The sequence below is a fragment of the Antedon mediterranea genome, chromosome 11 (genome assembly GCF_964355755.1).
Source record: "Antedon mediterranea chromosome 11, ecAntMedi1.1, whole genome shotgun sequence".
NCBI lineage: Eukaryota > Metazoa > Echinodermata > Crinoidea > Comatulida > Antedonidae > Antedon > Antedon mediterranea.
In genome coordinates this window covers 13,656,600-13,682,333 of record NC_092680.1, presented here as the reverse complement: position 1 = coordinate 13,682,333, position 25,734 = coordinate 13,656,600, and the positions used below count along the sequence as shown (strand labels likewise).

The 25,734-nt window shown below is 32.9% G+C and overlaps 2 protein-coding genes and 1 long non-coding RNA gene across 5 annotated transcripts in view; 2 read left to right on the top strand and 1 right to left on the bottom strand.

Moving 5' to 3' along the window:
* Positions 1-10,854, top strand: part of LOC140062944 (sorting nexin-2-like) — a 31,245-nt gene extending 20,391 nt beyond the window's left edge. The window contains exons 12-14 of the mRNA XM_072109334.1: positions 9,224-9,304; positions 9,508-9,579; positions 9,677-10,854. Coding sequence (XP_071965435.1) covers positions 9,224-9,304; positions 9,508-9,579; positions 9,677-9,727 — 204 coding nt within the window. The 3' untranslated portion in view covers positions 9,728-10,854. The remainder of the gene's footprint in view (positions 1-9,223; positions 9,305-9,507; positions 9,580-9,676) is intronic.
* Positions 5,274-7,113, bottom strand: LOC140062914 (uncharacterized). The gene is made up of 3 exons (XR_011847550.1): positions 7,045-7,113; positions 6,201-6,258; positions 5,274-5,472 (listed from the first exon to the last, which is right to left on the bottom strand). It is a non-coding gene; the product is annotated as an uncharacterized lncRNA (long non-coding RNA).
* A 513-nt stretch (positions 10,855-11,367) lies between the features above and the next one.
* Positions 11,368-22,310, top strand: LOC140062945 (protein PRRC1-like). 3 transcript variants are annotated; one of them, XM_072109335.1, is made up of 7 exons: positions 11,368-11,495; positions 12,076-12,154; positions 15,578-15,837; positions 16,871-17,026; positions 17,161-17,215; positions 17,935-18,202; positions 19,145-22,310. In XM_072109335.1, exons 2-7 carry the CDS (start codon positions 12,085-12,087, stop codon positions 19,455-19,457), a joined length of 1,122 nt encoding a protein of 373 aa, XP_071965436.1. In that variant the 5' UTR covers positions 11,368-11,495; positions 12,076-12,084; the 3' UTR covers positions 19,458-22,310. The 3 variants fall into 3 exon arrangements, with proteins under 3 accessions (XP_071965436.1, XP_071965438.1, XP_071965439.1); XM_072109337.1 differs by lacking the exon at positions 11,368-11,495 and adding an exon at positions 11,572-11,837; XM_072109338.1 differs by lacking the exons at positions 11,368-11,495; positions 12,076-12,154 and adding an exon at positions 12,165-12,216.
* The last annotated feature ends 3,424 nt before the right edge of the window (positions 22,311-25,734 follow it).

Here is a 25,734-nt window from a genome sequence, read left to right as displayed (position 1 = left end):
GGTGCACAGTATGAATACCTACAGAAAGAAAATTAATAAAGTTGTCATTGTTTTGCATGATCACATTATACCATGGAAAATTCTTTATGATTATACTAGGTAAATTACAAAAGTCGACGCTATGTCGATTTACCCATCCGGGTCCCCGTCCCGGATTCATAGGCCTAGTTTAATTATATATTTAATATACTTGGATATCCATATAAATAATAATTTATCAAATGTTGTACTTACTAAAATTGGGATGCTGCTCAGCCAAACCTGGTACTTCGTGAAGAAGATGGTCCCGAACCGCTTTCAGACCAGTTCCACAGTGTCCGGTGGTGCTTTGGCGACGTCGATGTGCTTCAAATCCACTTCTTTCAATAAAGTTTTTAGCTATTTCAATAATTTGCGGGAATTTGTCTACAATTGCTCGTTTTACGGGAGGCCGGTTTTCGTTTTCACTCGAAGTGTCAATTAACAAATTTGTCAATAGTCTTGAAGGTTTGTGATTGCTTGTATTTAACATAATGCTGACGACAAGAAAGATATGCTACAAATAAATTCAATGAGACCGGAACTGTATCTGTAACAATGTAGCCTAAAGTGGACTCTTCCGACTTTTCAGTGCTTTTTCGAACAAATGAAACGACTGGGCGTTTCGATTTTGTGGGCGTTTCGATTTTGTGAGCGTTACAATAAATTATATTAAATAAATCTTAAAAGTAATTTTACCATAGTTTGACCACCGTTGTTTTACCTAAGTACCTAAGTAAAGAAAAAAATTCCTCAGCAGGACTTTGAGGGGATTTGAACTGTGAAAAGCTGGATATACACCAAACTCGCATTCACAAGGTTTTGGTGCAATTAGCCTAATCACACTCAGAACTAAGACACAAAAATAAAAAACAAATGTCGAATGAAATCGTATGTTATAGGGGACGTATAGTTTAGTTATTGTTATGGTTTGAACGCACTAGTTGTAAATTACAGCCAACGTTTCACCATATAGATATTATAATATTTCTATGGTTTTCACCAATGACAACTGTCAAGCTAGAGAAAGCATTATAATTATGATATCCATTTTAGTAAAGAAAATGGCAAAATGTTCTCAACCTTTTATTTATCATTTACAGGGAAATGTGTGTATGACTACCATTTTTGGCTCTTTAGGTCGTCAAAACTGCCTTTTCCAAAGCTGATTTTTTGTTGGGTGGTATTCTCATAGAGTACTATTTTTCTTAGATATCATGTTAACAGTAAAATAAAGTATGCACCCTACCCGCATTATTAAATAATGCACAACTTATTAGACAAGGATGTATATTAAAAATAAGCAGTCAGTAACAAAAGAAGCCAACGCAAAGCGAAAATTCAATGGCTTCTGAAATTAACAATTTAACAGCTGTGTCAAATTGCTTCATATAAACAGTGTCGAAATACAAAAGGATTATAATACAAAAGGTTAATACTGTAATTAGAATTGCTATCCCACACTACAAAATTAATAAAACGCTTATGTGTCATTTATCCGCCATACGTTAACCATGGAGTAAAGAATATTCCATGCGTTAACAAAATAAAGGTTTACTATTTTTTAATAATGTTAATGGATGATTGTTTTATAAAGGCGAATGGCAAAAAAAAACCAGAAAAGGCATCATACAAAAATATGACATTTTTGATACGCCGTACACAAACAGGCCCGTAGCCAGGGGGGTTTTTTGGGGTTCAGGCGAACCCCCCCCCCCCCTTTTGCGCGAACCCCCCTTTTACCAGCGAACCCCCCTTGAAAAACAAAGGCCCAACTTCCAAAATCGTGCAATTAATTATCAATTATAGCAGATTTTTTGGTCATTTTACTTTTATTGACTATGTAAATCGATCGAATATACAGATTGTCCGATGTCAAAGTCACTGCTGAGCGTCAGATCGTCGAGAGATTGTTGAGAGATGATGGTTATAAATATGACAGAAAAATGGACTGACCAATCGCGTGCTTCGGCCGGGCTTTTCACGTTCAGTTCAGTTCAATCTTTTTGGGGATTTTTATTTTTTTCCTGGAAATATTTTTCATTAAACCAAAGAATTTCACTGTGTAAACTTGAATAAAAATGGTGCTGAATTAAATTGGTACGTGTACGTAGGCCTACCGAATATTTCGGTGTATAAGACGCACTTTTGACACGCAAATTTGACCTCTAAATGTTACCCTAATTAATTTAATTACCTACTAATACTTAAATTAATTAAAAATAGTGTACTACTCTGCAATGTAGGCCTAGCTAGTTACTCATTTCTGTCTAACCACAGTGTGGTAACAAGTTTATTGAATTTTTAGTTAGGCTAAGGTAAATTGTCATCCTCGACTGTATTAATATTACAGTACGCATTAGATATTCTACCCAGGCCTAGTAATACTCTCTGAACTCGCGGGTGTGTATTCTAGCAGCATGCAGCATCACAGCGCAACACATTTATGGAAGAGTCCATTAATTACGGTGGTGTCACATTTTAATTACACAATAACTATTTCCCTTGATCACGGTGGTTTATTTTTATTACATCTCTATGTCAACAATCACATAATTTTATAATCATGTAGGCAATAGTTTGTATGTCAAGCGATATCTAAAAGAGTGTGTTGTTATTGTGTTAAGTAGCTTCCCCTAATCTCATAGTGTATATGGCCAACAGTGCTGGACACCAGGCAAGGAGCACATGGTTAGTGCTCTCCTCTCCTCATATTGCTGTAATGCATGCATGGAAATAGGAAAGATTTTCATATAGGCCTACCCAACATGATATTCCTGGTTCATTATCAGCCCAAAAAACTGAACATCATTTGGATTGATTTTATAATGGTCATACACACAATAAGAAGGTATATATTTAAGTAATATGAAATTAAAGTTACTTAAATAGACATAGGCTAGCCCTACCCACACAGTGCATCGTAACTGAAACAATATGGGGATTTCCCTTTTCATTGAACGTTCAGTTGAAGTAGAGACTGATTACGATGTAATAAAGGCAATCAAACAAAATTATATCATTTGATTCTAATAAATATGTCTCAAATATCGTTGTTTTATTATTAAAATACCATTGTTTTGATTGTAAAATGTTTAAATTTCGGCCTAGAAATAAGTGCGTCTTATGCATCGACTACATACAAAATACTAATATTTCAGTCTCCGTTATGGGTGCGTCTTATACACAGGTGCGACTTGTACACCGAAATATACGGTACTATTTGTTTTTTATGTTTATAGGATAAGAAATTATTTAAGGGCCTAATATAATATACTTTTTTGCAACAATAAAGCTGTATTTCATGATCAGTACTACTAGCTTCCATAATACTGTACTATATAATTTCTCTGCATAACTCAGATTTTAGTAGGTAAAAAATGTCTCTGTAAGCTTATTAAAACAACCGAAATTGCTCTGAGAGCCAAAGCTTCCAGGGGCGAAGGCCCTTGGCGGCCCCCTGGCCCCCAGCCTACAGTTGCTCGCTGCGCTCGCAAAACACTTGGTGTCAAGAAAACCCCCCTCTGATGCATTCTGGCTACGGGCCTGACAAACAGGTCGCAAACCGGCGAAAGTTGTCGGGAGCAGACGCAGCGTGTTACCGAATCTATTATCACATAATTCTAAAGAGTACACGCATACTATCGCGACCGGACGAAGTAAATCGAAGTTTATAGCCATGTTATTATTACTACTGTACAGTAAATAATTGTTTTTGTTTTATACACGATGGTGCGTGATCAAAAGGTCAAATCAGTCTTTATAGAAAGCCGACACAAACCGAAGAATATTATTTAACTTGTCTCTAAATATAACTTTTTATTGAGGAATTTGGCGATCTGGTTCAATTGTTCAAAATGTAGGCCCCCGTGTAGGCCTATACAGTAGGCCTGTAATACAACATTTATTGTAGGTGTACCCCACTGTACAGAGAGGGTTAATCGTAAATGTGTGTACTCTTTTGCTGTGTAGCGTACATACAAAGTACACGAGGTACGCGTCGGTAAACTTCGCCTGGAAAGTAACTACGTATTTTGGTCCCTGGATGGAACATGATATATCACGCGTAAACCGCAAGGAGCCGGGCCCAGTGTTGAACCATTTGTACAAAGAGACACCTCGCGTTCCCCGAACGGACGATCGAAGTAGCCTAGTTTCGCGACTGCCTGGCTACCCGGTGACATCACACAACACACAACAGTCGCAAGCGGAGAGCGGGGTTGGTGAAATCTGTCCATAATAGGTTACTTTTCTGTCCATAATAGGTTACTTTCTGTCCATAATAGGGACTAGAGGGCGCTGTTGTTTGTCCATAATAGGTGACTTTCATAATTGGCTGTCCAAAATAGGTGACTTTTTGTCCACAATAGGCGAGTTTATTGGAGTAGTGCGCCATCCATTGTGTTGTCCATAATAGGTGATTTTTTTGGCGTACTCGTACATACGTAGTTTATTTCGCGAGTAGAAGTAATACTAATTTGCTTTCTGTTCAGACTTCGAGGCTACCTAGGAGGCCTAATTAGTATATAAATATTTAAGTCTTTCTAGCCTAGGCTAGGCCTAGCTAGGCTAGTCCTGTTAGTTAGGCTACCTCTATAGGCCTACTAGTACTACTAGCCTAGTCCATTTGTTATTGTCCACTAATAATATTGAAATGTGAAATTTATTCAGCAACAAATAATTTAATTTGAACTTCATTTTAGGTTTGATAGTACGGACAGACATTACGCAACTTACCATACTATTGCAAGTTTAAATAAATCACCAAATCCACACGTTCTTTTACAAAAATAAAAAATACCCCATAATACTCTAATAATAATATTGATAAAGTTTTATTTTTTTAAGATAATGAAAATGTAAACTGTTATTTTTATAAATGCATTGGTGTTTCAATGTAATTGTTGTATTTTTTTTTCTTTGGACTTATTTTGTTTTGTTAACAGTAATAATAAAAATCAATTTAATATTGAAAAAGACATCACAGTTCAGCACTTCATTTCGTCATTTTAGGTCCTCCCCTTCTGGATCCACATAGCTCAATGACAAACCATCCCAGTCTAAAGTGTATCAACAGCAGCACATCTCATCCATTTATTATATTGTTTAATTAAATGAATCAATTTTAATGTTTAATAATAAGAAATACGACAATAAAGCAAGTTTACATACACGCAGTGTACAAGCAACACCTTTGTTCTGTATTCAGAACAGTTTATTCAAAATCTAAATCACATTTAAAAAATACTGAATTATATTAATTTTAAAAGTGTAAAAACATGGTTAAACTACAATTTAAAAAATAGCAAGGATAAATAAAATGCACCATAATTATTATGTTTATTACTATAATTATTGATCGATGATTATGATAAAAAATAATATGTTGAAGTGATGTACTTTTTCATTTCAGCAGCATACTGTATATGAGCAGAATATCAAACATCTGTATGCCTATAATAAAAAAAAAAAAGTATTTAAATACTATAATAATGTTTAAGTATTTTATAATGCAAGTAACTTCAATCTTAGTAATGCTGAGACAAATGTTCATGTTGTATGGTGGGAAACAGTATGGTGGGAAACAGTTATGTTTAAATATTTTATTGCATTTAAAAAAAGATATGTAGGATTGTTTTACTAAATTTAAGTTTATACCAGTTGTTAGAGTCAATTATTACCATACTCACTATATGAAAACTGATATTAAATGTTTTAAAGACAAATGCTTTATTGAATTATGAATGCTTTAATAATATAACATTCAATTAAATTTTGAAATATTTTCTGCATGAATTTGTTAGTGGATTTATCTATTCTTTGTACTGTGATTGTAATGTTTATAATGAATGAAAAAAAAAATATCTACTTTAAATTTCTTAGCAATTCAAATGAATAGAATATTTCAAATCAGAATGTTAAAAATTAATTTTCATGTATTGTCAGTTTTTCTACTACGGTACTGATAAAATTCAGTTTGTCTCTCTGAAAATGTTTGACTAAATTGTATCCTTCTTTTCCGAAGATTACTTTTGCATACAAATACTTTTTCTAAATAGGCTGCTTCTTGGGATTTTACAGTATCTTGGTCATATTGAAAAATGTCCTAAAAGATGTAGGCCTAGTGGGTTGTATGTAAAGTATTATTCTTCAATTGTAGGTTGGGCCTATCTGTTACTTACCCTAGTTAATGTGCATGCTACTGTACTATAACATTGATCAGAAGATACACTACACAATCTTTAATACATGCAAAAAATATGGAAAAATTGAGATTTAAATAGGTGACATAATTAATAACATACAGTAACAATAGCTCTGGCTCTACTATACTGCCAACCTACTAACTGTCCGAACTGTCTGGATAAGACTCATTCATTCAAAAAATAATTAAAAAAAACAAAAATTTAAATAGGTCAATCTAGCAATCTAGATGTCTGTGATTTGAAGACAAACTACCAATAGGTCTAGTAGTAGACTAGGCTAGTAGTAGCTGATTTCAGTCTTCAAAGTATAGTAGTGGGCGGTGGTGGCAGTGGTATTAGTAAAAGACTGTATAGTGACTAGTCCGCCAGACCTGACCTGCAGTTAGGCAGTATAGTTACGAGTAGGCCTAGGCCCTAGTCTGTAAAATAGTCATATTAAAAAAATAAAATAATAAAAAAACAGATAATGAGGATAGGCCTAGTTGTTTGTAGTAGGAAACCTATCTACCTAATATGAGCCCATGTCATTTGTATTCCTCCCCTGCTGTAAGGTAGGCCTAGAAAAAAAAAAGCTCACTTTTCATTAGTGGACAATAACAAATGGACTCCAGCTAAGCTAGTAGGCCTAGTAGTACTACTAGGCCTAGGCCTGACTGAGGTAGCCTAACTAAAACAGGATTAGCCTAGGCTAGGCCTAGAGGCTAGAGAGACTTAAATAATTATACTAATTAGGCCTAGGCCTCCTACTAGCTAGGCCTAGGTAGCCTCGAAGTCTGAAGAGAAAGCAAATTAGTATTAACTAATAATACTACTGTATTACTTCTACTCGCGAAATAAACTACGTATGTACGTCGAGTACGCCAACAAAATCACCTATTATGGACAAAACAATGGATGGCGCACTACTCCAATAAACTCGCCTATTGTGGACAAAAAGTCGCCTATTTTGGACAGCCAATTATGAAAGTCACCTATTATGGACAAACAACAGCGCCCTCTAGTCCCTATTATGGACAGAAAGTCCCCTATTATGGACAGAAAAGTAACCTATTATGGACAGATTTCACCAACCCTATTGCAAGCGGACGCACCAGAGTTCGATAAATCGTTCAACGCGTACAGACGCGACCGGTCGCAAGTTTCTGCATCGGTATTGAAGGGCGGGGCTACAACTGGAATCCTCATGAATATGTAAATTAGAATTTGATGAGATAAATTAAATTACGGTCGCGTGCAGACGAACTGCTATTTTTAGACGCGATACACTTCGTCCGATATTTAGTGGAGATGACGCCTAACATTGCAGTGCACAAAAATATCAATGACGGCAACTTTATCCTGTAATTTACCCCAGACAGTAGCCAAAAAATGCCCGTTGGACCATACAAAATTTAATCATGTAAAGAGCCAAACACCTAATTTCTTTTTTTGCATTGTAACTGTTGCACATTGGGATGCACAAAAATACCATTGACACCATCTTTATCCTGTAAGTTGCCCCAGACAGTAGCCTAAAAATGCAAAATCCCTTTTACATTGTAACTACAGTCGACTCCGCCTAAGTCAAATCTAATGGGACCGGTATAAAAATTCGAGTTACGCGAACTTCGACTTACAGATTTGCCAAAAAAATGCTAGGCCTAGGCCTAGGTTCACTCACTAGCTGCGCTATGGCTAGGCCTATATAGTGGACCCTGCCCTGTCGCGATCGCGGCCCACGCGATGAGCCTTCTTGAATTGAATTTGCTTAGCTAGCTAGCTAGGCCTAATAAATGCTAAGCCTCTTTATCGACAATGATAAACTGTATTTTTCCCAAACAATACAAAAACGTATAATAAATACATTTCGGTTCTTATTCGAAATCGGTATCTATTGTTTATTGCCATCTGTCTAGCACAAAATAGGTACCCACAAAACGCCGCTCAAGTTCTCAACTCTGAAACAACTCATACACTATACACTAGCGCGAGTTGTAGGACGCCGCCTATACTATACAACCTGCTTGAGAGAACCGATATGGTCCCACATTTTCCCCTCTGTTGTTTGTTTATCGAATTACGTACGTTTCATCGGCTTTTTTAACGCGTTGTTGCCGCGTAATTTGTGACTTCGACTTATACGATATAAATCACTAAAGAATGTGTGTATTCGGACCGCAAAAAGACGTCGACTTAGACGAATTTCGACTTAGAAAAATTCGACTTAGAAATAAAAATTACACAGTAATGTATAGGAAAGAATTGGGACTTTCCTAAAAATTCGACTTTCGCGATTTTTCGACTTACGCGAATTCGACTTAGGCGGAGTCGACTGTATTACCCTTTGTGAAATACGGAAATACCATAGACAGCAACTTTATTTATGTAAATTTAAATGGAAATACTGTAATTAGAAAAATATATTCTTCCACTTACATTTAAAAAAAAAAGGCAATAAGTAACATACCGCATCAGGTTGAGGTACAGTTAAAATTGACAAGTTCGATAAAATTATGACAAGTTTATTATTATTATATGTAAGGCTTTTTGTATTTTAACATTTTTAAATATTTTACTTTATACTTGGGGTTTCTTTATATTTTAGATATTTTGTTATATAATTTATTGTAAACTATTCCTCAATTATTGTATATAAACTGTTAATTATGGACGGCGTCTCATAAATTCATTCACGCTTCGTCACAATTGCTGTACACAATAATACGACATGAGGCGGTTATAAATTGGGTCTATTTTTCTCGTAAAATCACAAGTTTTGCAAGACGCAACATCAAGAAATGTTATTACCAATATACATAGGACCTACGGATGAAATTTTATTAGGGTACGTTCTTATACCATGGTGAGGGTGATATTTTACCAGACTGGATAGTATACAAATATTTAAATGGGGAGAATATAGAACTTTTATCATGCAATAGAACTAAATTTAAATTCTCAATGAATGCAATAAATAAACTGCTGTTTATATGTCATTTATTTATGTTCTTCGTGTTTAGTGGGAAGAAAAAGTTGAAAAAGGACAAGAGGAATTTGAGAAAATATCAAAAGCTATCAGAAAAGAAGTTAGCAGGTTTGAAGTAAGTAAAATACATTTATCAATATTTTTTAGACAAATGTAAACTTTTTTTTGCTAAAGCTTCTTTTTCTTAATATGTAGTATATAATTAATAAAACTCTGATAAATTACTGTTTGATACTTGTACTGGATTAAGGTTGTAAGCTGGAGTCACAAGACAATGTATGAATAACTTACTATTTTCAAAATGTATCATTTCTTTAGCATAACCGTGTACGTGATTTCCGTGAAGTTGTAATTAAGTATCTGGAAGCTCTAATGGATCATCAACAACAGGTAATTGTTATTTCCCTGCCAATTAAAAGACTTACCGATTTAAGATCTATCCAATTAACTACCATAATAAAAAATGTATCAAATTTGTATTTCACAGCTCATTAAAGAATGGGAGAACTTTTTGCCAGAAGCCAAAGCGATTGCATAAATTGATGTTACACCCTCTGTTGAAAGTGTGTATTGTACATCTGGTGATTTTACACCCCCTGTTGGAGTTAATATTTTGTGTGTATTGCCAATGTAGCCCGATTTAAAGCATAATCATGGATTTCCAATTTATTTTAATTATTTTGTATTATTGGAAGAATGCTTTTTTATATAGGATATAAAACTATATTAATAAATGTAATATCAGAATTTTTATTTTATGTATATGGTTTATTTAGGCCAATTGTATAATACAATTTATTGTACTAAAAAGCAATTGAAATAGTACTTATTTAGCAACTATTATGTAACATGTCTTATACACTATTATATTCACATAATTGGATCAATAGAACTCACTGTTTTTATTTTATATACAGGTATATCAAAAATGAGTTATATAATGTTATGAATAATTATTGATTCATTCCATTTTTTTGGTATTTTCTGTATAAATCATTTGATGATATTGTACTTTGAAATATGCGCCTTCCAAACTCTACATAAATACTGTACCAAAATTGTCAATAGACACATTTTTTTGTCTGAATATCCAGAAATTCTACATCCAAAATTTGTGGAGAGCAGTTTTAATATCCTCATTAATACTCATTGTTACATTACCAGAGGAAAAGAGAATGTCTCGGTTGCAATTTTTGTCAAAACAATCCAGTGTATTTTTAATTAAACATGCATGCCCTTCATTGTGGTAATTGCCAGCCATAATCTTGTAATGTATTACTAATAAAAACAAGTGTAAGAAAAAAAAGCAATTCATGTTGCACATAATATTATGAGAATTGGTTGTTTTCGTGAGCTGATATGGCCTCTTAACATAAACAAACTGTTTATCTTTATGTTTTGTTTGTCCATTGTAAGTAGCTTTATAGCTCGTAATTAGTTTTATGTAAAACTCCATTTTGTTTGATTTAACAACAAAGGATTTTGTAATTATAAAAGGTCTTTGAGTTCATGGCATAAACAAATATATGTATTGCATCGAGGAACATATAGGCCTCAATGTTAAGCAAATTTATAGTATTTTTGATTGCATAATTGTAGTAACATATAATATATCTGTTATTGTCACAAGGAAAATTAAAGTAAAAGTATTTCTCATCAAACTAATTGTGAATTACCTTATTTTTTTTACACTATTTACAAAATTGCATAAAATACTACAAAAAAAAATCTTTTTACAATATACACTATAACTAAAAATAAATTGCTCACTCTGGTAAAATTTATTCAATTCAAATTAACATTTATTTCTTCCACAGTAAAATAACAACAAATACTGTATCCATAATCCATCCATATCCATAGTAATATATTTTATTACAAGTAACTTTATTGTGCCTATAATGATGAATATTCATTTGATATGTAACATGGTTTAAAAAATGCAGGTGCATTTGCATGAATAAAGATGAAATCAATTAGTTAAAACTAATTGATTTGATACGATATTTATAAATTACAGCATAATCATATTGCTTTAGTATTTTGAACCGTTATGATAACGAAACGTTGAGATTTGAAACGTGTAATTAATATCAAAGTGGCCGAATGTTTGTTTTACTTTTTTTGACATTTATGTTATGTCAAAGTTCGTACACAACAACGTGGCAGCCCAGATGACGTAATTCGTAAACTGGTACACGACGTCGTACGTACGTACACGTAAGAAAATCTCAGTTTGCAAACTTTAAATCAAACGTAATTGGAGAGAGAGAGAGAGAGATATACCGTTGAAAGACATTAAAAAAGTAAGTAAATACGCCGCTGATTTGCATAGATTGATCTAAAATGTAATTTAACGAATAAAATTGCTAAAATCATAAACCCGTCTTGTCTATAGGCCTAGCCTACCCTAGGCCTAGTAGGCTTAGCCCTAGTCTAAGGAGGCTAGGCTAGGCCTAGCTAATAAGGCTCTCCCTCTATGCATGTGCATTCGTGCACGTCACCAAAGAATATATATATTATATTCTTTGACGTCACTTATAAGCATGCTGCTGTCTCCACCACCCCACACACACACAAAGCTGGGTCAACCCTGGCCATGATTGGCTAATCTTCATGCTTAGACAAAATCCTCTGTCCTTTGCGACGTGAGTGTGACTATTGAATTGTATAGCTAGCTAGGCTAGGCCTATTAATTATGGTTTGCAGTGCACCTGCATTATTAACTGCTCGACTCGACTCACATTTTTATTTATTAAATTAATATTAGCATAATTTTTTAGTTCATTATTTATAATAATAATATCTAAATTTGTATAAAATTGAATACTAGTATATTAATTATTACCTGTTAATATGCTTTTTACATAAAACTTTTTTTTAAAGTAAGAAAACATGATGGAAGAATTTGGAGACAATAAAGTAGAAGTAGGAATATCGCAGCCTGCAGCTGCACCAGTGTTACGTAAGTCTACAGATTAGTTCCAACTAGAATCACACAGCAAGGATGTAGGTGCAATAACAAATGTAAATGTAGATACGAATTCATTAACAAATTTTGCACATTGGATGTTGTGTTGTGACGTTGTCATGTGGCCAGTTTAATTATGAATATAAGAATCATATTTTCATCTTTTGCATCATAGTTCATAAAACAAGCATTTAAAACGTTAATATTGTTGTTGCTTATATAATTACCTTCCAAAATTGCTATCTACATGTTTCATTTTGATGACGTCATCATGTTGAAAATTGGAATAAAATGCAGGTCCCATTATTTTCACCTATGCTACACTGTAATTATTATGTATATAGTATATGTATACTGTATATATACTTAGACACAAAACAGAGAGCACACTAACAACATTTTACTTTCTTAAGGTCATAATGGCATAATAATTTTTCTGTTTGTAACATTCTAACGTATGACGTGCATGTGGCATTTGTACGGCGGATAACCTAACTCGTCCATAGTGACGAGTTCAAATATAATTATCACAGTCTATCACTTTAATGAAATAAATAATTATTCATTATTTATTTTCTCGATGAAAAAAATAATTGACTGGTTCTGAAATTATACCTATAACATCTAGGGACTTAGTGTGCACTGAGGCATAACCATCTAATTAATATTCATTTCATAATTATTATGAGTAATAAATGAAGTAGAACATCCTGAATATTAGGTTTACCTTGTAATCAATAATTCGTATTATAAGAAGCGTCATATTCATAGCGGATTCATAGTGGATGATGCAGAACATAGTATTCATTGTAAGTGCTTATGAAAATAGTAAGTATTTAATGATTCAGTCTGAATAAGTCTCTGACTACTCTAGCTAACTATTAAATAGTAAGTATTAAGTCTGGTTAAGTCTCTGACTACTCTAGCTAACTATTAAATAGTAAGTATTAAGTCTGGTTAAGTCTCTGACTACTCTAGCTAACTATTAAATAGTAAGTATTAAGTCTGATTAAGTCTATGACTACTCTAGCTAACTATTAAATAGTAAGTATTAAGTCTGGTTAAGTCTCTTGACTACTCTAGCTAACTATTAAATAGTAAGTATTAAGTCTGGTTAAGTCTCTTGACTACTCTAGCTAACTATTAAATAGTAAGTATTAAGTCTGATTAAGTCTCTTGACTACTCTAGCTAATTATTAAATAGTAAGTATTAAGTCTGGTTAAGTCTCTTGACTACTCTAGCTAATTATTAAATAGTAAGTATTAAGTCTGGTTAAGTCTCTTGACTACTCTAGCTAACTATTAAATAGTAAGTATTAAGTCTGGTTAAGTCTCTTGACTACTCTAGCTAACTATTAAATAGTAAGTATTAAGTCTGGTTAAGTCTCTTGACTACTCTAGCTAACTATTAAATAGTAAGTATTAAGTCTGATTAAGTCTCTTGACTACTCTAGCTAATTATTAAATAGTAAGTATTAAGTCTGGTTAAGTCTCTGACTACTCTAGCTAACTATTAAATAGTAAGTATTAAGTCTGGTTAAGTCTCTGACTACTCTAGCTAACTATTAAATAGTAAGTATTAAGTCTGATTAAGTCTATGACTACTCTAGCTAACTATTAAATAGTAAGTATTAAGTCTGGTTAAGTCTCTTGACTACTCTAGCTAACTATTAAATAGTAAGTATTAAGTCTGGTTAAGTCTCTTGACTACTCTAGCTAACTATTAAATAGTAAGTATTAAGTCTGGTTAAGTCTCTTGACTACTCTAGCTAACTATTAAATAGTAAGTATTAAGTCTGGTTAAGTCTCTTGACTACTCTAGCTAATTATTAAATAGTAAGTATTAAGTCTGGTTAAGTCTCTTGACTACTCTAGCTAATTATTAAATAGTAAGTATTAAGTCTGGTTAAGTCTCTTGACTACTCTAGCTAACTATTAAATAGTAAGTATTAAGTCTGGTTAAGTCTCTTGACTACTCTAGCTAACTATTAAATAGTAAGTATTAAGTCTGGTTAAGTCTCTTGACTACTCTAGCTAACTATTAAATAGTAAGTATTAAGTCTGATTAAGTCTCTTGACTACTCTAGCTAATTATTAAATAGTAAGTATTAAGTCTGGTTAAGTCTCTGACTACTCTAGCTAACTATTAAATAGTAAGTATTAAGTCTGGTTAAGTCTCTGACTACTCTAGCTAACTATTAAATAGTAAGTATTAAGTCTGATTAAGTCTATGACTACTCTAGCTAACTATTAAATAGTAAGTATTAAGTCTGGTTAAGTCTCTTGACTACTCTAGCTAATTATTAAATAGTAAGTATTAAGTCTGGTTAAGTCTCTTGACTACTCTAGCTAATTATTAAATAGTAAGTATTAAGTCTGGTTAAGTCTCTTGACTACTCTAGCTAACTATTATTAAAAACTAAAATTAAACTTATAACTTGTGCTCGAGTTTGTGTTATTTATCTTATTTTAAGAAAATGGTATACACTAGATTTTTTTGGTAGAAACTATTTTTGTTCAAAATGGCAATCATATGGACGCAAAGTATCTCATGCAATATTGAGTTTTGAAAATTTTTAATTTTTCCACAGATTTTTTAACGTGTGGGGTGGGCTGGGGGGTTAAAATGTAATAATAAATTATATAATTAAGAGGAGGGTGGGGTAAATAAATGGCCAAACAAAAATGTCTACAAAATTAATAAGGGCCGCCATTTTTAATAAGGGCGACCATCCTTTAACTTCAACTAAAAGTTTCATTGCCCGAAAGCTATGCTAACTTTTCTGACTGTTTTACATTATCGTTTTGATTTAGCTTTTCGCTTTTTTTTTTGTATCTCCATTGAGATCCAGCCACTGATACCCACACAGCATTGTCATTTTTTCAGTATTTTGCCTTTGGATGTCTAACGAACATTGTGTACTTGTTTTTTTCTTGATAAAATCTTGTTTAATTGACGTTTAAAATAAGATATTCTACAATAAATGACACAAAGGGCACAAACTATAAGTTTAATTTTCCGACACTCTACTACCATGCATCGCAACACATCGTGATTCTCATGTGGTGGTAAAAACCATGTACTGAAAATGGTATATGTAGTCTGTTTCAGGGATGTCCATGATTGAATACACAGTAACTATCAGAGGATCTTATTTCCCTTGAAAGAAAATGGTATACACTACCGTATATCTTTTTTGGGTAGGAACTATTTTTGTTCAAAATTGCGATCATATGGATCACTTACAGTATATACTCTAGCTAACTATTGAATAGTAAATCTTAAGTCTATATTAACTACTCTAGCTAACTATTAAATAGTAAGTATTAAGTCTGGTCTATGACTATTCTAGCTAATGTACGTATTATTATTCGATTTGAGCTCCTGCCTATTACTTTCATCTATTATTATTTCAGAACCAGTTACATTACCAACAACCTTGTCAACCCCAGTAGTACCAGAAAATCTTGCAGGACCACCACAGTATTTCACACCACCACCACCTTCACAAGTTAGCCCTCAAATATTCACACCTTCTACAATGGCTAGCCATGCTACTACAACTCCCTTTATGCCGCCACCACAACCTGCAACAAGTTTTACACAGCCACCAATGGCTACCATGCCACAATCTAGTTATGGTCAATCTGGTGTTGGTAATCCAAGTAATATGCAGGTAGAATATTTATTTATTTATTTTGGTATAAGAAAACATATACAAAAACATCAGAAGCTGAAATATTGCATCTACAAAAATAATGAATAAAAAGTACACTTAAACATCAAACATTAACATAAGACTTAAGATATAGTCAGACCCTAAAATAACGCGAAAGGCCCTTTTCTGGACTCTTTCGATAGCCTTACAATTGGATCGAGACAATGCGCCATGCCAAACAGATGTAGCATATTCTAATACTGGTCTTATAATACAAAGTATATTGTGATATTGTCAAGACATGTAACATTAGCTTTCTTAAGAATACATAATGAAAGCAAATGTGGAGACTCTAGAAATGATATCCACATTATTAATGTAATTCATTCAATCTTTTATTTCGTTTCTAACTCCAACAAAAATAATTTATTGAGCAAACTATTAATATGTTGGAGAAATTAAGTTACGGATAAGCGAGATGCGTTGTATTAAATGTGATGAGCTATGACGAAAGAGGCAAAAATCCTATATTTTATATTCGGGTGGCCATAGAATGATGTCATAACATCCGAGTAACAATTTTGCATGAATTCATATCTACAACTTATACACTTGCATTATAAGTAAAAACAATTTGGGTCACGGTTGATCCTGAGGAGCTATAATAGATTAAAAATATGCGTCATTTTACCAATATTTTGTAAATTTTTTACGTGGAAATTGTCTATTTCAAGTGGAAATGGTCGAATTTTTTAAAAATTACTAGTAAAGTGAAAAAAACATGTTTTTAATACTCTGAGCGCAAAATAAGTTTGCGCACGTGGGAATTTTTTAGATGTGCAAAATACCATGGTTCGCGTAGAAAGTTGATTAAAAATTAATTTTGCGCATTTAAAAACAATCTAACTTTAATCTAACTAAATCTAGTAGTCGGCACCTTTTTCATGGTCTCTTTTATCAACACTATGCAATTTATAAGTAATAAATTATTTTAAAAATTTGGTTAAATTCAGAGCTCCAGTTATTAATTTTCACTCTTTTTAAATTTCAGAATCCATCTTCTCAACCATCATTTGGAGGAAATGCATCGGTCAATGTACCATTTGACTCACTTCCAGACCTGAATCAGCAGCAAACGGGAGAAGGCAGTGGTCTATTCTTTGGTTGGGGGTCTAGTATAGTAAAGAAAGTTATGGAAAAAACTAAGGTATGAAACCTACTGCATTTCCAGTGTCTTATCAATCTGATAGTTTTAAATGCAATTGACATTAAAAAAGGATTTTTTATTATAGTATAGTCCTCATTTGGAACATCCCTTTTAAGTAATTATTCTTTTTTTAGAACTCTGTTGATAGTGTAATCACCACACTAGATCCAGGCATGGCCCCAATCATACGTAAGTTTTCTATGTTTTTTTTATTAATCCTCAATTGTTAAGTCCATGAGTGGCTGGTTAAGACAAATACAAAACCACAGCCATAATATTAATACTGTAGTTCTCTAAAAAAAAGTATTAAAACTGGAAGCTCCTCTTTACACACACTTAGTTTGTGTGAACTTAAAAGAACCCAGTCCATCTTTTTGAAAAGAGGGTATAGGGTTCTTGTCTATTTTAGTATCTGTCCTCAATTGTTGTCATACAGCAATCCTACCAGTGAGTGAGTGGCCGAGCGGTTAAGACAGTGGAACTGTAATTACGTAGCCATAACATTGGCAGGGGTTCGAGGCTCCATGGTTCTGGTGGTAGAACGAGTCTTCTCGGATAAGGACTATAAACCGTAGGTCCAGTGTACACATCTGGCTTGTGTGCACCTTAAAGAACCTAGTACATCTTTCGAGACGAGCAGGGGGTTACCCCGGTGTATTAGTACATCACAGCCACTGATCATAACTGGGCCCTCTGGGAGATCAGTCTTTGACTGAAGAGGTTACCCAGTATAAATATATATTTCAATCAATCAATAATTTTTTTCACGGAAATTACAATTGGGGAAATAGGATCACATATGTCTCAATGAGAGGATTATCAATCAGTATGATTGGCAATTGTATGAAAAAACTAATTAAAACAATTAAATGCTTGTAACTTTAAAAATGTGGTTTATTTCCTTTTAGATTCAGGTGGTGATATTGAAGTAATTGTCGCGTCTGATAAGGAGGTCAAGGTGGCAGCCATTAGAGACGCATTTCAGAAGATATTTGGCCGTGCAACTGTTTTTGGGCAGGCTAGCAGCTCAAATATTGCACCACAACCAGAAGGCTATGCAGCTGGACTGAAAGGTGCAGAGGAACGAATAGAGAATCTTAGGAGAAATTCATTAGTTGATGAGAAACAGTGCCTAGTGGCTGTAGAAAGTTTTATTGTAGAATTGTTACCTGATAAGTAAGTATTTCGGACAATGGTCTTTAATGTTAATGTTAATTAAATAATAATAATATATAGTGTCTAATCATCATTCATCATCATTCGCGATACTTATACATACCATTTATTTGTATCAACAAAATATATATATATATACAGTTTTTCTTTTACGTATTTGATACAAAACGGGTATGCAATGAGCCGAAGCTCTTAAACGCATTACCCTATAATACTGATATCTAATTAGCAAATTAATAAAACAATAAAAGTACAAATAGAAATAAAACGTAAAAGTAACAAAAGTGAACTCTACATGAGTTAGTATTTATTTATTAATAGTTGTTGTATTTCCTTTTTAAATTTTCCGATTTTAGTTAAACACTTTATGTTTTCAGGTAAACGGTTTCAAATATTTGCTCCTCTATAGGTAACACTTTTCTGTCCTATATTTGTTCTTTTTAGAGGAATACGGAAATCACTCTTCTTCCGCGTACCATACTCATGTACAGATTCCATTTTTATAAAAAAAGAGTTAAATGAAACTGGTAAATTGCCCATACGGAATTGAAACATAAATACAGCAGTGTACTTCTCATACAAGTCAAAAATATTCAATAGGTTTTTGTTATAAAATAAATTTGCTGATGGATGCGGATAATGCACTTTAATACAATTGTTTCGAAGCAAAAAAAAAAGAAGTAAAGTAAAACACAAAATGAAGATGAGATCCATTATAAGAGTTGTTGGATATATAATTAATGGTCAAACAACACCTAAAATAAGTCTAAATTCTACTAGAAAACTATAATGTTAAATGTAATGTACGAGTTCATGCTCAAATCATGAAATAGTCTCCCTATTCATGAAATAGTTGCTTCGTTCAACTCATAAAACATTCATTAGTTGTATACTATTTCAATTTTTATAGTGAGATAATTTGAATTGTTTATATTTTGACAGATGGTTTGATATTGGCTGCATAGTTTTGCAAGATCCCAAATATGATATCAATTTAGAGGTGTTTACACAAGCAACACCTGTTCCCTCTCAATTTGTGCAACAAGCTCAAACAAACACACCACCAGACTACAATCTTCGATGGTCAGGATTAGCAGTAACGGTAGGAGAGGTCATCGAAAGAAGCAATCCCGGAATAAGCCGAACGGATTGGCACTATTCATTTACAGGAATGTCACGTAGGGATATGATCTTTAGCAGTGCAGTAATGTTAGCAGGTTTATACAAACAGAAAGTTCCTCACAAATCATGGTAAATTTTTAGGTAGTTCAATAGTGTGGAAGATGTTACATCAGAATTATTTATATGTAGGGAACATGCAAAAAAGCAACAAACTATATATATTTATATTTATATAAAATTTGGATTTTTAATCATAAATCTCAAATATCTTCAGCTTTGAGGGTATTCACAATTCTTTTGGAATCGGGCTTTTTTGGTAATTCATTTTTGTTGTGAATTCATCCTCTTGGTTTTCTCAATTTTATTACAGTACGTCAAAAGTAAAAAGTAGTATGAAAGGGTTGAAATTAATATTAGATAATTTAATGGAGCATTTTTGTTTTTAATTCTACAGTACAGTAAATAATATTTATATATGATTATGTATGTATATAAATACAAAGGCAAATTACTTGGGGAAAAATGACAATGCTGTGGGTATCAATGGAGATACAAATAGAAAGTAGAAAGCTAAATCAAAACGGTAAAGTACTAAACAGCCAGAAAGAAGTGGCAAACATTTGGAAAATAGTTAATCCTTCATCAGGGCTATGTATGCAATATATATAACAGATGTGTAGCCTTGTTGAAGAAGAAACATAACAGTTAAAATGTATTGTTTCAATTTTCAAATCTGATGCAACTATATTTATTCTTATTTGCCAAATTTGTTTATAATTTTGCATTGTTTTGTAGTCTAATTTTCTTTGTTTTAGGGGTTTGTTTTGGGTGGTTTTTTCTTTATTTCTTACAAAAACTTTTTACTTCCAACAGTGAAAGTAATAAATGTTTAATAAATAAACTTTAGATTCATTATTTGTCCTTTTGATGGCAGAATAAAGACTGCTAAAGAAAAGGCATGTACTGTGGGGTATAGGGCATTTTATTTATACTACTTAATAATCCTTTAGAAAGGGTGTAAGAAGTATGGCCAGGCCTAGGCGCAAAACGATTTCGGACCAACTTTAGGCCTGGTTGACTAGGCCTAGTGTCTTTACTAAGTGGATTTTGGCGAAACTTTGATTTTTTATTTATAAAATGTAATACATTTTTAGATTGTGATACCTTGTTTTAAGGCCTATCGATGCTGTGTAAGTAATGTTTATTTTGTTGATCTCACCGGGCGATATTTTCATATTGTGATGTCTTGTACAAAATCGCGAATATCTCATTCTTGTGCGAAACTACGAAAAACTAAAAAAGTGGGTTACTTTTATTTTACTATTACGATTTACATTTGAAAATCGTTCTTGGTACCATTTTAAAGCTAAAATCTTTATGATTATTTTAGTCTAAATTATATATTAATCAGATCACATACATAGTTTCAATCAGCTTTAATGAAAACATCGAAATTAGCTAAAAACGCTGGCGGTGGCAGTTTCAAACTGGAAAAACCTCTGGCAGTCAAAGTGTTAAGGAAAACATACAATGGATGAAATACAGTATTTTACATTTATGCAGAATTATATTTTGAAATAAAAATGGCTTTAGTAACTGAATGAATGGTACACTTTGTGAGCATTTAAACAGTATGTTACATTGAATAGTTAATACACATTAATTCTCCTAACATATATTACTTTCTGTAAGTAAAAAATGCTTTGAAAATATTCCTATAGTTATTAATTACAGTATTACTTACAAAAGACCATAATATGTAATTAATTAGTAACTGATAATGCTGTATGAAAATGCAGTGTTTTCCTACCATAAATAATAATGTTCAGCAGCTTTTATTGAACTAAATTTAAATTAATTACTACCTTTATCATCATCATCAGTCGACTGCGGAGCAGGCGACTAAAAGCTTTCTCCAGCCACAACGGTCCTTGGCCGAGTATAATCCCATTCTCGAGTATAAGGCTAAATGTGGACACAGGACAGGGTAAATTCCAATGTTAATGCAATCCCAGCATAAACCTACACCTACTAATTTCATACCATTTTCCCCCGGTGACTATTCTCGGTCATGTACTGTTAAAAGCAGCTTTAACATTCACAGTATCACAAATAAATTCCTACAAATTTTTATTCTTGAGAGGTTTAGAATTTGATCCAGGCTTTATTAATTACAAGTTAAATTAAAATATGTCTTTTATTCTGTTTTCACTCTTGCCATCATTCAGTCTTATAAAGTCATCAGTCATAAATTTTACAAGCAAGACATAGATATTTGGTCTTTAGTGTATTTGATGAAGTAAACAAGTGCTATAACATGTTTGTTCGTTGGGTAAATATTCTTGTACTAAATACTCAACAGAAAAACTATACTCTAAACTAAAATACTATGTTGAAGCATGGAGGTATATTTTTTATACCTCCATGGTTGAAGCCTCCAATCGATTATGCCAAATGAACACTTTATATCTCAGTGTAGTGTTACCTCCTTTTTAGTCTTAAATATTGGAATTTACAGCATATACCTAGACTTGTGTCATATACTGTATGTACAGAAACCACAAATATATGCAATTGCTCTATACAGTGTACTGTGTAGGATAGATGTCAACAGTTGTATTGGGTTCTAAATGCATATGGAGCCATAAATTAATCATGTGATAAACCTACTGGTATATTTATAATAAAAATACAGCTTATCACATAATAAAAGTATTTATCATCTATCACTCCTAACTAGAAAATGCAGTTTCATATTAGTTTTTAAAGCTATGTAGGTGATGGTGCATCAATGTACCAGCAAATAAAAGAACTAGATTTGAACTCGTCACGTTGACGAGTTAGGCTATCGCCCAACGCATCGTAACACGCACATGTTATTTATTATGCTTAGTCTACAATAGGCTGCACTACAACGATTGTAAAGAACAGCTGGAATACATCAAAATCGTTTAATAAGTGTCAACAGTTGACGGTATTAGCATTGTAAACGGTTTAGTTGACGGTTATTTTTTATTTTATACCACTCACGTTTATTCAATTGTTTGAAAATGATGACCTTTTCAAATTAAAAAAAAAAGTTTATAAGTCTAAAAAGGAATTATTTTAGTAATAAAATATTGAAAATTGGAAGAAAATTGATAACGTTTACGCGGTATGCGCTCTATTGAATGTGACGAACTGTGTCAAAAGAAACAAAATCCCTATATTTTACATTTGTGTGGCCATACGATGACGTCACAACAGCCCAGAGGTAAAAATTTTGCATGAATTCATATCTACAATATATCTGCTTACATATTAGGTTAAAAAAATTGGGGGTCACCAGACATCCTGGAGAGCTATAATCGATTCAAAATAGGCATATTTTTACACAAATTTGCATAAAATTACCAATTTTCAAGCGCACGATTTTTAAAGTTTGACGTGCACGTGTGTCATTATTTTGCATTCATAATTCATCAAATATGAAAGAAATATATCATAAAACTATGAAAAACAATAATCAAGCGCAAAAACGGGCTTTCTAGGCTGCGTACGAGCGAAGTGCGCAATAGCGCGCGCGCAACGCAAATTTTTTTGAAAAATGTGAAATGCTTAAAATGTCTTGAAACGTGTAGAAAGTTGATTAGAAATTGATTTTGAGCATTTTTAACTTTCAAAGCGCGCGTACGCGCGATTTGACCAATGTTCAAAATTTTGCTGATGATACAGAAAGATGACCCTTGACATGAAGCATACGTGTTTCAAGTGGTATTTAAAAATAGCTATTGGTTTTCAAGTTATAGTCAATCTAAGAATTTCAGAAAATCGCGCGTAGTTACGCTACGCGACAATATTTTCATTAAACCAAAGTGTGTTGCACAACTACATATATACGTGCATCTGCTGGCCAAGTTACAACATAACTGCTACCGCCGTTTTTGAGATCTGCTGCGCACAAAAATTGAGCAGAAAAAATGAAATTTGTGACAATAACAATAGGCTATCGCTCTACAGAGAGCGATAGCCTAATACAAATGTAGTTTAGTTGGTTATCCGCACTTGGCGGATAACCCCTTGTTATTGTCAGGATCTTTTTTTTTTTCTTTTTTTTTTTTTTTTTTTTTTTTTTCTATGTTCTTCTTTCTTTCCACGAATTTTGTTCGCAGCGTATCTCTAACTCTGGCAAACATATGATTGTATAACTTTGTCAAAAGATTGCCCTGTAGCTGTAGATGTGCAAGAAACTTTTTTTTATGAATTTTGAGTTGCGCAGCGTAAGTTACGCGCGGTTTTATGAATTTAAATGATTGATCATAGATTAAAAACCGAAAGTCATTTTGTATTGAAACTTAGTGAACATTTAAGTCATATCAAGCGCAAACTTTCTATGGATTAAAAATGGCATGTTTCACAGGAAGTTACGCGCGCACGCGCGTTTAAAATTTCAAAATGCAAAAAATCAACTTCTAATCAACTTTCTACGCGTTTCATGTCATTTTGAGCATTTAAAAAATTCCCAGGCATGCGCAATTTTTTTACGCGCGCGTGCGCACGTAGCGCAAAAACATCTTTTTTTTTTTTGATTTTTGTTTTTCCAGCCTTTTCTAGTAAATTTACCAACTTTCAAACAATTTGGACTTAAAATCACGTCATACGAGCACGTAGAATTGAAAAATTTGCGCGTGTTTTTGATGAAAAAGTTCAAAAATTCGTGAAAATTATGCCTTTATTTTAAAAGTCATAGATTCTAAACTCCGTGGTGAACATTTTTAAAATTTCAGATTCTGGAAGTAGATGAGTTGTAGATATCAAATCATGCATCCATATGGCTAACCGGACATTATGACGTCATCGTATGGCCACTGGAATATAAAATATAGGATTCTTTTCTCTTTTGTCATAGCTCATCACATTTAATAGAGCGCATCTCCACTTATCCGTATTCCATTGCCCTCCATTTCTTTATATTGTCTAGGTCAATCAATTATCTTTCGCATGATTCACCATTTTAACAATTGTTATGACGTCATCATGTGCAAAAGCGTCAATAACTTTGGTCACTTATTTTCACCTATTCTGAACTGTACGTAGTACGTATACAGTATATAGTGTATACCGTATACACTTTGACGTGACACAAAATAGAGAGCGCGCTAACATTTTTTCAATGGCATAATCGTTTTTCTGCGCGCAATATTCTAACGTATGACGCGCATGTAGCTTTTGCGCTGCGGATAACCTAACTCGTCCGTAGTGACGAGTTCAAATCTAGTTCTTTTTTTAATTGTTATAATTTTTAAAGCGCAAAAAAGAAGGCTCAAAACGCTATGAAAATAAGGAGAAGGGAAAGCACTCAAACTGAAATGTGGGATGCTGTCATCGTTAACCAGTGTTCAGCACCAGTTGAGCCTTGACCTTCTCAGAACTCTGGCACCTATTAAAGTATGGAAACAAGCAATCCGTGGACACGCTGTTTCACTGGCAACCAATTGAAGTGTAATCAAGTCAATCAAGTTAAAGATGTATTGTCCCCCAAAATCATAAAAAATGAAGATTAATTAAATCAGACTTTGGATAGGTTATTTTGTAGTTTTGAAGTTAATCACAACATTTTTTTCGCTTATAAAATGACATTACTTGTTGGCTGGAAGCCAATTTGAATATTTTTTGCTTTAAATTACAGTTTCTTCAGGTAACTACATTTTTTTCTATCCAATTGTTTGTCAAAATGGTTGGTAACTATTATGTGACATTAAAATAGCATATTCAACCAATTTTGTTTAAAAATTATTTTTTCAGGGGGACAATACATCTTTAACCAATAACAATCAACAGTTTGAATATTATCAAATTACTTGGACTGCGCTTACTTCCTTGTGTTGTGTCCTAGTAAGAACTAAGCTACAGCTTTGATTACTTGTGTGCCTATTACTTGTGTGCCTATTACTTGTGTGCCTATTACTTGTGTGCCTATTCACGGATAGTAAAGAGTCAAATGTTACACCAGCACTGCATACTTTGGGAGACACAGTTATGTGGGTATTCCCAACTTTGATGCTTTAAATGTTGGGCAGTCTTAATGTATACAGTAATCCCATAAAGCGATCATATAAATCTACTATTAATGTTATAATCATAATCAAATAACATGTTTCACAATTATAGTATTTGTCAACTGTCACACTACAGCAAAGTAGGTGACTGAAAATTTATGTTTTATTATTTAAATTTTTTTTAAACATAAAAAAACTATATAGAAAACTATAGTTGATAATAAATATATCTTTTTATTAACTATATCAATATCAATATTTGCAATATACACTTTAATACCAGTACAATCAATTTGCTTTGGTTTGTCCATAATCCTGATGGATTCATTTTATGAACTGAAATAATAACTAGATTTAATTTGTCACTATGAT

Excerpts from the sequence above, each read along its gene's own strand:
- LOC140062945 (XM_072109335.1), top strand. The coding sequence starts at position 12,085 with ATGATGGAAGAATTTGGAGACAATAAAGTAGAAGTAGGAATATCGCAG. Across the intron at positions 12,155-15,577 it reads TGCAGCTGCACCAGTGTTAC|AACCAGTTACATTACCAACA; the intron begins GTAAGTCTACAG and ends TTATTATTTCAG. Across the intron at positions 15,838-16,870 it reads GTAATCCAAGTAATATGCAG|AATCCATCTTCTCAACCATC; the intron begins GTAGAATATTTA and ends TTTAAATTTCAG.